At 42.0% G+C, this 14,055-nt stretch overlaps 1 protein-coding gene across 7 annotated transcripts in view; it reads right to left on the reverse strand.

Annotated features, from left to right (window-relative positions):
• DGKI (diacylglycerol kinase iota) overlaps positions 1-14,055 on the reverse strand; it is a 218,909-nt gene that overhangs the window by 168,847 nt on the left and 36,007 nt on the right. For 2 of the 7 annotated variants that reach the window (XM_049821636.1, XM_049821633.1), the window contains exon 1: positions 8,738-8,827. The exons of the other annotated variants lie outside the window; for them this stretch is intronic. In XM_049821636.1, coding sequence (XP_049677593.1) covers positions 8,738-8,826 — 89 coding nt within the window. In that variant the 5' untranslated portion in view covers position 8,827. Of the gene's footprint in view, positions 1-8,737; positions 8,828-14,055 lie in introns of those variants that run through there. 7 annotated transcript variants of the gene reach the window in all.

Consider the following 14,055-nt stretch of genomic DNA (forward strand, 5'->3'; position numbering starts at 1 on the left):
CTGAGTTAACTGCAAAGTAATGCAGATGGAGAAAAGCAGCCCTATCAACACAGAATTGCAACCCCCATTTTAGAGTCAATTAATTCACTACAAGTGATCCTTTTGCAACTCTGCAATTAATTCTTATTTTAAATAGCCTAGAGACAAGTTTCAGCACCTCATAGTTTATTTCCTATTTCCAAACAATTTCCAACAGCGCATTTAGCAACAACCATTCTAGCTCCCTGTGAATCCCTGATAACATCCCTCTAGACCAAAAACTGATCACTTGCCTCTAGTCTTACTCTTTAATCAGTTATTAGACCAAGACTGTTCACCCAAAGACCAACGCAATTTAGTTTCTTCCAGACTAAGAATGCTGTTCAGAAAGAACAATAACAAAAAAAACCAAAACAAACCACAAATGCAGATACATTATGTCAATCAGATCATAAAATAAACAAACAGCTTTGGCAGAGGAACCAAAAGTAGTGTGACTAAATACTGCCACTTCAGCCCATCTCCAGCCTTGAGCAGTTTTACAGTCAGGCTTAGGGATTTGTCTGCATATCAATAGTAAATCCAAATCCCTAGAGGATTCACAGTTATCTCAAAGCTCACATGTATGGGAAATAAAGCACTAGCCACTCACCCCTAAAGCTGTAACATACCACAACTCTTGCTCACGGGTTAGTTATTGGTGGTCCAAAGAAGGTAGCTGTAAAAGGGCAGTAGTTTTGATAATTCCTGGAGATTTTCTAGAGGTTGAGGTGTGAGGCAATGACATGCCTGTATAAAACACCAAGGTAGCAGGCATTGCTCAAAGTTTTCTCTGGGTATATTTAGCTTAAATAGATTTAAATATTTTTCAATTAAATGCAATTAAAGTGTGCCTCAATAGCTGCTTCCACCAGACTGCTCAGATGCTTATGCTGCCTTTCAGCTGCCAGTTAACTCTGACACAGTAAATGCCCTACACTACTTCACTAGCAAGGCCAGCATGTCCCAGGTGCCTGCAGGAAACTGGGAACAGCTGCACAAATGAGAAAAGAAATAAAGGTGCTCACAGCCTCTACAGCATGAAACCGAGTTGCTGAGGAAGATCCACCAAAGAGACTTAAATTATTTTAGCCCGCTAGTAAGTGCTTCTTGAGAAGCACTCAAAATGAAGAAAAAAGTCTGGGAACTCAGCTGCATATATTTTTTTATTCCTGCAACTCCCCTCAGTTCACTGGGCTGTGCAGACAATCATTTTCTATACAGCCCAATAGCTCCATTTGTTGTCTCAGACTTCTTCCAATTTCAAGCCCTGTAGACTTCAGTTCTGCATTGTTTTAAGAGAAGCATTGTAAATCTATTTAAATTCACGTGCATCTCTAAATTAAAGTGCACTTCTGAAGCCTTTCTTACCTTCTCCTCTCAAAAGCATCAGCATCCCTGATCTGAGAGGAAGAGTACAACTACAGTTCTTCTGTGTCAATGATTTTGATCGTAGAAAGGACAATACAGACTGAAATTTGTTTTCCATACAAATATATTTAAACAGCAATGCAAAATCATTATAAAACAAGGAAAGAGATCCCCTGCTATGGATGAAAGGCAAAAATTGTTGCTAGCACAGTTTTTCTAGCGCAAGCAGCACAGACAGGGGACTTTTCCTGGAAATTGTAAATAGGACACGACTGCAACAAAAAAGACCACGGTACTAAATGAAACAGCTATAACCTGGGTACACCTCATGGAACAGAAAGTACAATGGTTAGCCATGTTTGAATGCTAACCCTTTGCAGGGCTGAGGTAAAACAGAGAGGTCCAAATGCATACCAAATAATTTATAAGAGACCTGAGCCTCGTATTGACCAGGACCAAGAAGTGCTGGGCTATAAGTGAAGCCCAGAACATTTGGATTTGTTTTGTGTTTAGGAACACTGACATTGATATGAGCAGAAACGTTTTCAGAAAAACATTTCCTTCCCACGTAGGGAATGGCAGAAGAGGATGCAACTCAGAAAAGTGTCAGTATAGATCAGTTCAAGGGTTTATTGACTGTATAATGACAGCAGTTTTGTGTTTTCTCATAGAATGCAATCCTAAACTGCTCAAGATCCCACTTTTTTCAGGTAATACCCTTTCTGCATTATACAGGAAATAACCACATATCTACAAGTTCACCAAAACATGAACTGACCCCTAACAATGATAAGCTTCTAAGCAGTAAAAAGCAAAGATCAATTTTGTTCTCTAACTAATTTTAGGCACATCTTTCATGGAAGTCCCATCCCAATGCAAGGTCTGCTGGCACAGGGTGATTTATATGAAGACCCAAGGAGAGAAAAAAACCCACACTCTTAAATAACACCACTATGCAAATAATTTTATATGCTAATTTTCTCACCTAAAACATCACGCAGAGAGCGTAGTTCATATTAGGTAAAGCAGCTATGCAGAAAGGTCATCTGTCTACTTTGTTTTGAAGGAGATGAGCTCCACCTGGAAATATACACAGGAGTGTATAGGAAAGTGAACTGAAATACGTCAGGCAGCACATAAATACTGCACTGATATGGCCCGCTTGTCTGTCAAGAGAAGAGAAACCCCAGGGGCTGCAGTTACATGCCTAGGCCCAACAGCCCTCCTGAGACAAACCCGGTGAATTGCCAATATTGCTAGTGGGACATCAAACCCATCCATTTGAATAACAAGAGCTTCCACAGCTTCTCATGTTGCTCGCCTCCTGCCTTAACTCACCCCAGCTCAGCCAGCCCATGGGAGTTAGTTCCCAGGCTGACCTCCAGGGAGGTGAGGGGGATGCTGCACCTACTTAACAGTTTTCCCTTTGGGCAGAGATTTTTGCCATGAGGAACTGCTGAGTGCTTTTAGTACTAATTTGTACTAGCCACACTCGTTTTGCGTCCACCTGCTGAATACAGCAATGCAAGACACATTCCTGTTGTAAGCAAAATCTCAGAACTTACGCTCACAGGGAGAAACCGAGTCATGCATCGTCTGCTCTGCCCCTGTATCACAGTCTTTCCAAAATATCCAGATGCCTGGCTATTTCTCTCCTGTGAAGGGGCATATATCCCAACTTATACCTCAGTAATGGGTTAAATATACGAATCCCTATGCTTTCTCCATGCCCCCACACCTCCAATGCTTTTGCTAAGGGCACAATTTTCAGTTTTAAAATAATCTTTTCAAACGTGATTTAAAATAGCAGTTTCCCACTCAAACATAGGACCGCATGAGCTGCGCTCAGTTCCTCACAATTGCATACATATTCACGAGAAAAGAAAGCAGAGAAGTGACAAAATAAAGCATTTCAAATGCTTTCTTTAAGTCAAGATAACAAATAAAGACGTTTGGCAGTAGAACACTGTGCTCCTCGTAGGAGCTCCTCTCCAGCCAAAGGACTCCAGTGATTCATTCACAATTCAGAATGATTAGACCAACATTTTCTACCCTGAAGCTGAGGCAAAACCTTGAGTTAAGGGCATTTCAGTAAATATGGAAACACCTGGCAAATTTCATTCAAGATCTGTGCAGGGGAGGCAAGAGTAGGAGTTAGGCAAAGGTTTCCTACCTTGGTGCTGCTTTTGATTAATTACAGTGGAAGTACACTCTTTCATCGACTATTTTAAAGTAGAATAAGATTATTACAGGAGAGACTGATCACTGAGAAATGACAGAAGACATGGATGAATGCAGATACCCACTTAAACACAAATTTCTAGTTTATCTCCTCTGTGTTCCTCAGAAATCCCCTCCTCTTCTCCCCTTCTCCCCCCACCCCCTTTTGTTTTTTTCAACTGCAGTAACACTCTGTTTAGATATCCTCACTGAAATATCCACAGTGACTTTTATTCCTTGGAGAACTCCACAGCTTCAGAGCACATCACTATATGTGAATTTAGACCATTTTTGCCAGCACGCATTACTTGACATTTAGAGAACATCACCATGATACATAGTCCCTGGTGCTCTGAAATCTACTTGGAAATTTTTGTCATCCTTTACAGTTTCTACAAAATACTTTCTCCTCTCCCTTTTTTCAAATATGAATTTACTGCAAATGAAAACTGCCCTGCTGACAGGCCTATTAAATGCTCTGCTTCACCAAAGAACACACAGACTGGTAAATGGAAATCTCTACAATCAGCTTTATCTTTGTATATTGATACCATCATGCAAAGGAATCAATCCCCTAAAGGAAAGGGGTGCTCATGGTCTAAAGCCCATGGAGTTCTCCATCTCCCTTGTTCAGCTGGATTGCCATTGAACATCAGTGTTGAAAGCAGGGGGCTGCAGTGGCATCCAAGAGTTGCAAACTATGCAGCTGCTCCCAGACTCCTTTAAACAAAGCCACAGCACTCTGCGTACGCATGCTTTTATGTGCTTGTAGCATTCTGCATGGGCACAAATCCTTATGGAGTTTTAAGAGAACATGTCCTGACTATGCTCATCTTTGAGGATTCGGTTGCATTGGGGTTTTTTGAGACTACTCAAGTCTTAGGAACATTTGATGAAGCAGCCCACTGCACACAGATCTCCCAGAAATCAAAGAATAAGCACTACCCTGATGAGCCATGTTCATTCATCTCCAGGGCAAGATAAAATCGTATGTACTGCTTCAGATGAAAACAAAGGGGAATTTAAGAACCTACTATCCAAAATGAACATTTCATTGGCAGGACAGAGAGGACAGCTGGCAGAAATTACACTCACTTTCTAATTGTTATTGTCAGCATTTCATGATACATATTCCAAGCCCTGATATGCAACTTACTCAAAGAAAAAGTCTTCTGAAGAACTTAGTAACTCAAGTCTATTACACTACACAGTCCTTATTCTGCGTTCCTGTGTGATCACACATCTGTGCAACTTCATTCTTACAAAGTCTAACAGGTGTAAGATTCCTCCTTTCAAAAGAAATGGTAATTTGACCCTAGACTTACGCCCAGCCAGACACTGCACTAGGCTATCCCAAGATTCTCATTCAGTCCCCCTGCAGCAGCAGGGCAGCTTGCCCGTCTCCTGATTTCCAGGACCTTGCTGCTCCAGTTTGGTGGTAGATCCCACACTGGTGCTTTGTCAATTGTCACGAACAGCTGCTGATTTTTCAGGATATATCACATGTCCTCATCAGTGCCTCTGCTATTTCACACTTTATTCCCTGCAGTAACCCGAGACAAGTATCATCCGGTCTAGGTGATCTGCCACCCCTCGGGTTCTCAGGTTGCTTTATATAAACCAGGCACATGCAGATCAAAACCCAGAGTATTAAGAGTAATACGGATGTTTGGTTCCTGATGTAAAAATCTCAAGTTTGCTTGCAACAAATATTTCCATATGAGGTTAACAACTTAATTTTAAATTTAATCATACTGGAAAACTGAAATTTGAGATCGCCACAAACGCACACAAATCAGAGCTTGCCATCCTGAACCTGACTGCAAATTGCTGCTGTCCAAAAATTTTGAAATATGAAAATAGAATTAAGCTATGCTTCTCGTAAAGATTCCCATCAGACTTCCAGCTTCCTCACTGGTATTTCTGATCACTTCTTCCCTTCATTTACAAAAGCAAGACAAAACAAACAAACAAAAAACAAAATAAAATAAAAACCCACACAGTGGCACGAATATAGGTTTTGGGCAACCAAGGACTGACACAAAAGTTTCCAGTGTAGCGCAATTACTACCATCACCTTTAAGGATCTATGGCAAATTAGACATTCAGTTACAGACCAAGTGGAAAAAGACACCTTCCAATTGCCTGTACAGTTGCAGTTAATAATTTGACCTGTGATATTACCTTTGTTCAGAGGAGACTAAGCTTGTTAAATATATTCAGCCTAAAAACAATTTACGAAAAGTTGACCATAATTAACATATATATGCATTTTACAGATCAGGAAACAAGCAAACATACACTATATCCGCCATTTCCAAAATAAGGGGAATGAAAATGTCACTTCCTATTATTTACATTTTCAGAGTTAATTTGAAGTAAAAAGTTCAGCAAATAAATAGACTTGAAAGAGACACCATTTTAAAAATGTATGTACCCACGCTCAGCAAATTAGGTTATTGGTCTCATGGGTATCCAACATTATTGCCTCTTTTTTTTTTTTTTCTTAAAAAGAGCAATATACTCAATTTTAAACTTTATTAGTGAAAATAATGTAACTTCTGAATGTGCATAAAGTCAATAGCAGCACTGAAGCATTTATGTCCACAGAGAATACCACACCAAGCTGTAGCCATCCAAACAGGCGATACAGGTAACACAGCCAGAATTATTCCGAACTGCCAGACCCAGAAGCATGTTCAGCATCCCCTGTTGCCCCTTTTCTCCAACAGTTACTCCCAATGTTGCAAGGGGAGAGGGAGTGTCAGCTCTCTGTTTATTTGTTTGGGCTTCTGGTTTTTCTGAGGGTTTCAGCTTATCAATAGTGCTGGATAAGCCTGACTGCAATAAGCTGACTAAAGAGCCTTCTGAAAGCAAGCATTCAGACAACACTGCTCTGCGTACATGCATGAAATCTTTCTGGAAATTGAACTCCAAAATATCTGGATTTTTTTCAAACATTCAGGTTTTTCCACGAGTTTATTTGGAATTTTCCAAGCTTTCAACTGCAAGATCGGTCTGCACCTCCCGTAAGGACCAGTTTTCCTCCTGGGCTCCTTGCTGCTTGGTGAAAGGCACAAAGGGAATACCTATGCCCAGCGGAATTCCTCACCCCTCCCTGTGTAGGTCTGTCAAAACCTCAAGGGACAGTTCGAAAAGGTCTACACTTATGAGACACAGTCCCCATGCTGAGACAGAAGGGTAGAGACACAGAAGCAGTGAGATAAAACTGGAAAACAACAACACACTAAACTTTCTGGTACCGAAGGGAGTGCTTTCTAATCCCCTAGAGAAGTTTTGGCAGTGAAGGGAGTTTTGTTTTTATCTTAGATGACCAATATATCAGTATTAATTAGTAGTCATTAGAAGATATTTTCTACTTGAAAACAAACTTACTAGGAAAAGGAGGCCTTTCTAAATACTACGAATTCAAAATGAGGCACAATTCTCACATAACACTGATTACCATTTTTTCTATCGCCTTCTAGATACATATTTCACTGAAAAATGACGGAATGTACAAACAAAAAATGTCACTTCAGAAGTCCAGTTCATCTGTGTACTCACTGCTATTATCCCTACATGGAGAGTGCAAAATGTGAAGGACCACATCCTCTGAAAACCACAGCATCACACAATTCTGCAAGTTCAACTATTGTTTTGTTCTGAAGAACCTGTTTTCAAAAACAACCTGAAGCTTGTAAGTGTCTTGCTGCAAACAGGATGTGATCCTACACGAGAGCTGAAACTAGGGTTAGAAGATAAGTTCTTTAATTGATTGTCTGAAATATTATGTCTTCATCAGATCAATCTTAAATTGCTAGGTAAGGGTGGAGAATTATTCCCCCGCCTCCTTTAGAAGTGACAAATGAAAGCAATTTTCTGCAGTAGGAAAAGGAGAGAAGTTTTCATGTTTCATCAATACATGTCAATATGGTATTAATACAAACCTCTCTTTGAATACCTCCACAAGTAATTTCAGAGAGTCAAAAAGTCATTTTTCTGTTGTAAGAAGAATAAAAAGCACTTAGCAAAGATTGCTGATTAACTAGGTTTTTTGTATAGAAATCTATCTCCAATTAACAGGATGAAGTTCCTTTGCTTTCCTAATTAATGAGCATTATTCAGTCTGAAATTTTTTTTTTTTTACTTTAAGTATGATTGATGAAATGAAGTGCAACTGAACAGCAGGATTCCTCTGGTCCACGCTCAGTGCGATGCAGAAATTGTTGTGAAGGTCACAGAGGCAGATAACTTCCTGCCATCAGTGCGTGCCCAGAAAATGAGGGAGGTGGTCTACAAAGGCAGATGGAGAGGGGGAAAGAGTCCAACCACAAAGCAAAGCAGAACTTCACAGGAACCAACGAGAGCTTTAACTGAGCCTGATCTAAAGCCCCCTGCAGATGATGGCAGTCTTTCCAGGTTGGTCAGGAAGCCCTGCATCAAACCCTCTGCATTACATGGCAGAACTCTGCTCAGCTCTGCAGGGGAGTTGAATTCCTGGTCCCTTGTTTGGCAGAGGTAGGGATGCCTTTCCAAAGACTATGTTATCTTTTGAAAGGAGTACTATTCCTTCCTCCTCAGCCGGGAAAAAGCCTCATTTTTTGCAATGGTGACCCTTTCAAAGGGCAAGGAATGGGTTACGCATAGGCATCCAGGAGGAAGAAACCACAACGCTCAGGTTTGAGAGCCACCCAGCAATAGAGCAAGCTACTGTTTTCCAGAAGCTAATTCAAACATTCATTACCATAGTCCAGAAAAATAGCATAACTGACGACTACAAGCAAAACAACTGGCATTTCTGAATGCATACTGTTCCATCCCAAAGCCCCTTTTCTCATCCCATCTCAATTCTCATGCTATTTTCCACAGCACTGAGTGTGCACAGTACTGAATGCCATGAGCAAACATGATCCAGTACAATCGGAGAAACGTGTTGAATACAGAGCACGTAAAAACATCAGCAGATACAGTGTGATGACAACTATCATTCTTCATGTATTATTAGAGGAGGGAGATCTAGAAAGCTTGAAACACATTCAGTGCTTGCAGACGGCAGTCAAACAAGACTGGTCATTATGTCACAGAAACACTTAAAATTCAACAGTTCCTGCAAGAGCCCACTTACCAGCTATCCAAGGAGCCTGGCACAGACAATTTACACCTGTTCTGTTTCCTGCTGCTTTTGCAAAAGAAATCCATGCATCCCACACTCATAACTTCCAGGAAAAGTCAAAAAAAATCTGAAAGTCCAGCACCTCAGAGAGCCAGGCTAGGCAGGAAAACAGAGAGGTGTTCAATTTTTAAGGAAATCTTCTCCAGTTTCAACTCATAAGCCCCTTCCCCTGCCTCCCACCACAGTATGTCAAACAATCAGGGAAATCTAAAGCAGGAGGACGAAAAGAAAAGAAAAAGTATCAAAAGCTAATTCTTGTAAAAGAAATGGCGCTTGCAAGCTGGTCAGCGTGAGTCTGCTGAAATGATGTATGGCTACGTGGGGAGAGTATATGTGCACACACATGCACACAGACGTCAGACCCTTCCTTGGAAGGGGATTAGGTGGCAGATGGTGTCAGAACCTGAGCTTCTGTCAAGAGCAGAGTTCATGCCGTCCTGCTCCCCTGCGCTTAGAGAAAAGCAGCAGAGACAAGCCATGAGAAAAAAAAAGAAAGAAAAAAGGCTGATAAATAGCTGACAATCAGCTTTGTCATTGGCAATGTGGAACGACACCCCTTTGCTTGCTTCCTTCTCCCACCAGAGTCCTTACAGGCAAAATCCTCTCTGAAATAGAGACAAAAGAGGAAACAGACATGGACCTGCAATCTCCAAGTGCAAGAAATACCAGAGGCTCAGTTTTTCACAGGGAAACTAGAACCTGCTATTACCAACCCAGGTATCAGAACCCAGAACAGAGAGGGGGGAGGAAAACACCCAGCTTAAGGTGTCTTAAAAGCAAAAGGGGTGGGGGGGGAGAAAACCCCACTGCTTTTGATTGCCAACACAATGAAAATAAATGAGGGAAATAACATTTGGGAGGGATGTACCAGCTGAAAGCAGTCACAATGACTTTGTGCAGGCACCCCTGTTATTAATAATTATTACAGATAATAAGGGTTTTCAGGCTGAGCAAAAGGATCTTTTTCAGTTCCTAAAACCTCATCTCTCCCTGTCCTGTCACCTACCTCCCCTTTTTCTCTCTCCTCTGAGCACCTGCTTTACATAGCTTTCCTTGTATTATGATTAGCTTCATGGATAATTGATAGCTGAGCTCGTCCAGCTGATGCTAGGAAAAGAACGACAAGGTGGTTAGACACATGCCTACTATAAATAGACACACAACATGGCCAGCGTTTGCCAACATCTGATGACGCCTTCCCTCCTGGGTCCTAGAGTTAGCTAGTTTCTGAAAGTCAGGGAAGCAAAGGAGAGCAAGGTAAAATGCTTTCAATTAATTTTGCAGATTGAAGGGATAAAAATATAAAGCCCCACTCTTATTTTTATGACATGCTAAAAATACCCACTTTATGAAACCTTCGGCATAGTTTGCAAAGCATAATTTAAAAGCTTTTACTTTTTTTTAGCAGCAACCATGAAGCTCAAAATATTTAGCTGGTGCTGGGGTCTTTGCCAACAAGGCTGAAAAGGGTCAAGAGAAGATCTCTTTGCTGAGCGCAGTGTGTGGGAGCTAGACAAGGAATAAAGCAAAACTCACAATTCTACTAAGCCCCAAGGTACTTCTGCAAAGCTTCAATGCTCATGCTCGGGAGCTCAGAGGGCGAAGGCTGTCAGTCAGCGAGTGCAGGGGAATCACAGCTGCCTCTGCATGGCTGGCAGGAGGCACAGGCTGCCTCGGGCACTGACTCAGCACCGAAACCTCCAGCCTCATCACCGGTTGGTTCTGGACACTTCTGGGGCAACCTCCTGACCTGTCCTTGATCAGATATGCCAGAGGTAGGCTTCCAGCTGGAAAAGCCTTGGTCTTGCTTGGCCCATCACCAAAGACTGGGGGAGGTATGCTACTCCACCATGCCGTTGCCTTTTGCCTACACCTTCTTGCTGATGACCCTCCCCACTGCCCCTTCCAGTCCTGCAGTATAGAAATTACCTTTGCATGATTCACCCAGACTCTACAGCACGCTCATCACACCTCCGGATTCAGCCTGCAGAGCATACAAAGAACATCCTGTCTTTCAGAGCAACCTGCCTCTCAGGAGCCAGGTGGTATTTTCTGCCTTTGATCTGGGGAGCAGTGCTGTTGGAAAGGCTCCCTGGAGTGTTTCTACCTCTGGCTGTGGAAGTCGAGCACAAGCACACTCCGCTCTCAGCGCATTTCTTTTTTCCTTTTACAAAAAGCTACCTCAACATGGCGTAGGCTCCAAAATTACTTGCTCCTGGATAGGGACAGCTGTTTATCTCTTTTTGTCTTAGTCATTGCGTCCAGTTGCACTTTGCAGATCATTCCCCCCACCTCCCCCCCAACGTAAAATGCTTATTTCTGGTATTTGTTAGTGTCTTCCCTCTACAAACACTAATACAGGCTGTTTCTATTTGCCAGGTCTCACTCACCAACAGCCAACTAAGCTGCAGCAGTACAAATAAGGCAAGCAGCAATTTAAAATTCATACTGCCTAAGGAAAGCAGCTGCAGCTAAGTATTTGCCCCAGCACACACCGAGGTATCAGTACTGGTTTTGTCTTCACAGTAGCTATCTCTGTTTTCAGAGCTGATGAACTCGCACATACACATGCACTCAGGTCTTTCTCATATTTTTCCTTGGTGGTAATCTCAGGCTAAAAGCCATTTTATACTGCAGGAGTACAACTGTGTGAAAATAAACAACCATTTGTCCTAATTCTCAATCAAATATCGAGACGGAGATAATCTGGCACTTCCAATACAGGAAACCATTTGTGTGTCACAATCTACCACAGCAGAGATGTCATCATACACAGACAGTGCCCAGTCATGACATAAGAGCATTCTCTCAGACCACAGGGAAGGGGAAATAGAAGAGAACCTAAGCCAAGCCTCCATGCAGCTCTGTGACAGGCAGCAGGTGCACAGCAGGAATGGTGGTACATGCAAGTTTGAGGAGTGGGAGGAGGACTTTTTCTTAAAAAAGCTCGAGAGATCTGCATAAGGTGGAGGTTTCATCTTGAGAAACTTGTAGCTTAAAGCTACCAAGAAAAGCTGCGTCAGGAGCAAAAGAAAAAAACTCCTTTTTATAAAATTGCTTACCTAGCCGGTGCTGGAGGGCAAGCATACTACGGGGAAACAAAGAAAAGCATACAAACAGCTTTTCCTCTCACCAGCCAAAAAACACACACCAAAATGGAAGCTTTAAATATTTAATGTCCAAAACAAACAAGAGAATTTCCCAAAACAAGACTGCTGGTTCAACACAAACCAGCAGCACTCACAATTAAGACAATAGAGGTTTTACACGCAGCTGCACTAATACCAGTTGGGGACAGGTAAAACCTATTTAGAGATGAAAAGATACAGGTTCACTTTACAGTAGCAGAGAGCCAGGGATCCGGCACAGAAAGACTGACCTTCCCTGTCTTTGTTATGCTTGCACAAAGTGGTTAATGCCACCAAAATAGTGGGAGGCAGTTTAGCAGGGATCAGTGCTAGGAGTCTCAATAGATTATACTATTATTTTGAGATTCTGTAAGAGAACAAATTAACCTTCTTTATAACTCTTGGCTTGCTTTAATAGATTTAATGGATGTCATAGACTGGAAAAACTGTCTTACATTCCTTTAACTTCTGTACTGATTGTCCTCCTTACAGTGAAAATCTACTCTTTGAGACCTTGTGTGGGGAGCACTGGTGCTGTTAACTACACAGTCAAAGCTTATCTCCTTGACTGGTGTCTTGCTCATACACCCATGACTGAAGCAAATCACCACTCCAAGTTCAGGAATGCCTTTCGCACAACCTCAGACCAGCAGAAGCCCCCACTTTTCCTTATAGCAGATGGTATTGAGCATTTCCCCAAGATCATCTGGATATTTTCACCTGCAGGGACCCAGGAGGCTGGCAATGTCTGACATCTCTCTTGATGGCTCCTTGTGGCACAGAAGAGTTTTTCAAACGTTGTGCTAAAGGGCTTAATTTTGCTACAAGAATGTAAGAGTTCCTAACAATTTGTGACACAAGAAAATTTAGAGGTTTTTTTTCTCTATAAATCCAGACTGTGCAATTGTTACATGGTTACGTGCATTCACAGGGACAGGACCCAATGGCCAGCACAGTCCCATTCAAGCCTTATTCCCTCCCACTTTTTCTTGTTTCGAAATCTCTATTGTTTTTCCCACCATCCCTTCAAAAAATTTAAAAGAAAAAAAAAAAGAGTTGTTTGACAGGCACACAAGCCTGCACACCTCATGCAAGCAGAAAGGCATTTTTCCTGTAGATTAGCCAAAGTTGTGATTGATTTCCACTCATGTTCAGCCCACCACTGAAATTCTGCATTTTAGATGCAGCTCTAATATAACACCTTATTTTACTTCAAACAGGGCTGAACACTCAGAAGTTACTACTAATGCAGAATCCCAGTGCAGAGGAAACAGGAGTGGAAACTTTCCAGATGAAGGGAAAAAGTAATTTCCCAATGAAAGGGTAAGTCGGAAGAATGAAGCACTAAAACCTGCTCCTGATGGTGACAACTGCAGAAGGAAATCTTCTGACTGGAGATCAGAAGGGGTAAGGTGGGAGATCAGGTAGGCTGAAACTAAGCCTAGGAAAGGGAAGCCTTGCTTAGAAACATAGTCATGCCAGTATTAAGCTCTACAAAAAAAAGCTCTGTCTGCCAGTCTCCATCTGGCTGAAGATCCCCAAGGCGTCACCCCATCCACCATTTACACTGTTGACTCAATCTTTGACTATAAATGGGAAATTTATAATAGGTCTGGTAGGCAGAGGGGTTGAATGGCTGCAACCCCCTCTAGAAGAATTCCTTCACAGTTCTTAAACTAGAGCATGTATTTGGCACTTCCCTCTGACAGAGCTTAGCCACAAGTGAGTGCCTAGGGTAGCTATCACAGCTTTCCTTAATATGCTGTTTTGCAGGCAGACCAGAACAAGGGAGAAATAATATGCTGCAGGCTATACTCATTAATTCATTCAGAGCACAAGATACATTGAGTTCTGATGTAGAAGTGGTGGCATTTCTAGGCACATCACTGTTGCTGCAAGAACAAATCTTATGGATTTGCAGGAAGATCCCATACACCCTCCTGGTTTTTGCTATTACTGGCGGGGCAGCTTGAGGTAATGGCATTTCCCTTCAGCTCTGTCTGCCAAAACTTGTCATGGCTACTCCAGGCAGCCAAGACAAGCAAAAGAAAATGACAACAGGCTCCCTCCCATGATAGTTTGGGCATTGTCACAGGACAAATTTTGAGCATTATAGGGTCATGTACTGTATGGTTCAGTCTG

Source organism: Accipiter gentilis, chromosome 18 (genome assembly GCF_929443795.1).
Source record: "Accipiter gentilis chromosome 18, bAccGen1.1, whole genome shotgun sequence".
NCBI lineage: Eukaryota > Metazoa > Chordata > Aves > Accipitriformes > Accipitridae > Astur > Astur gentilis.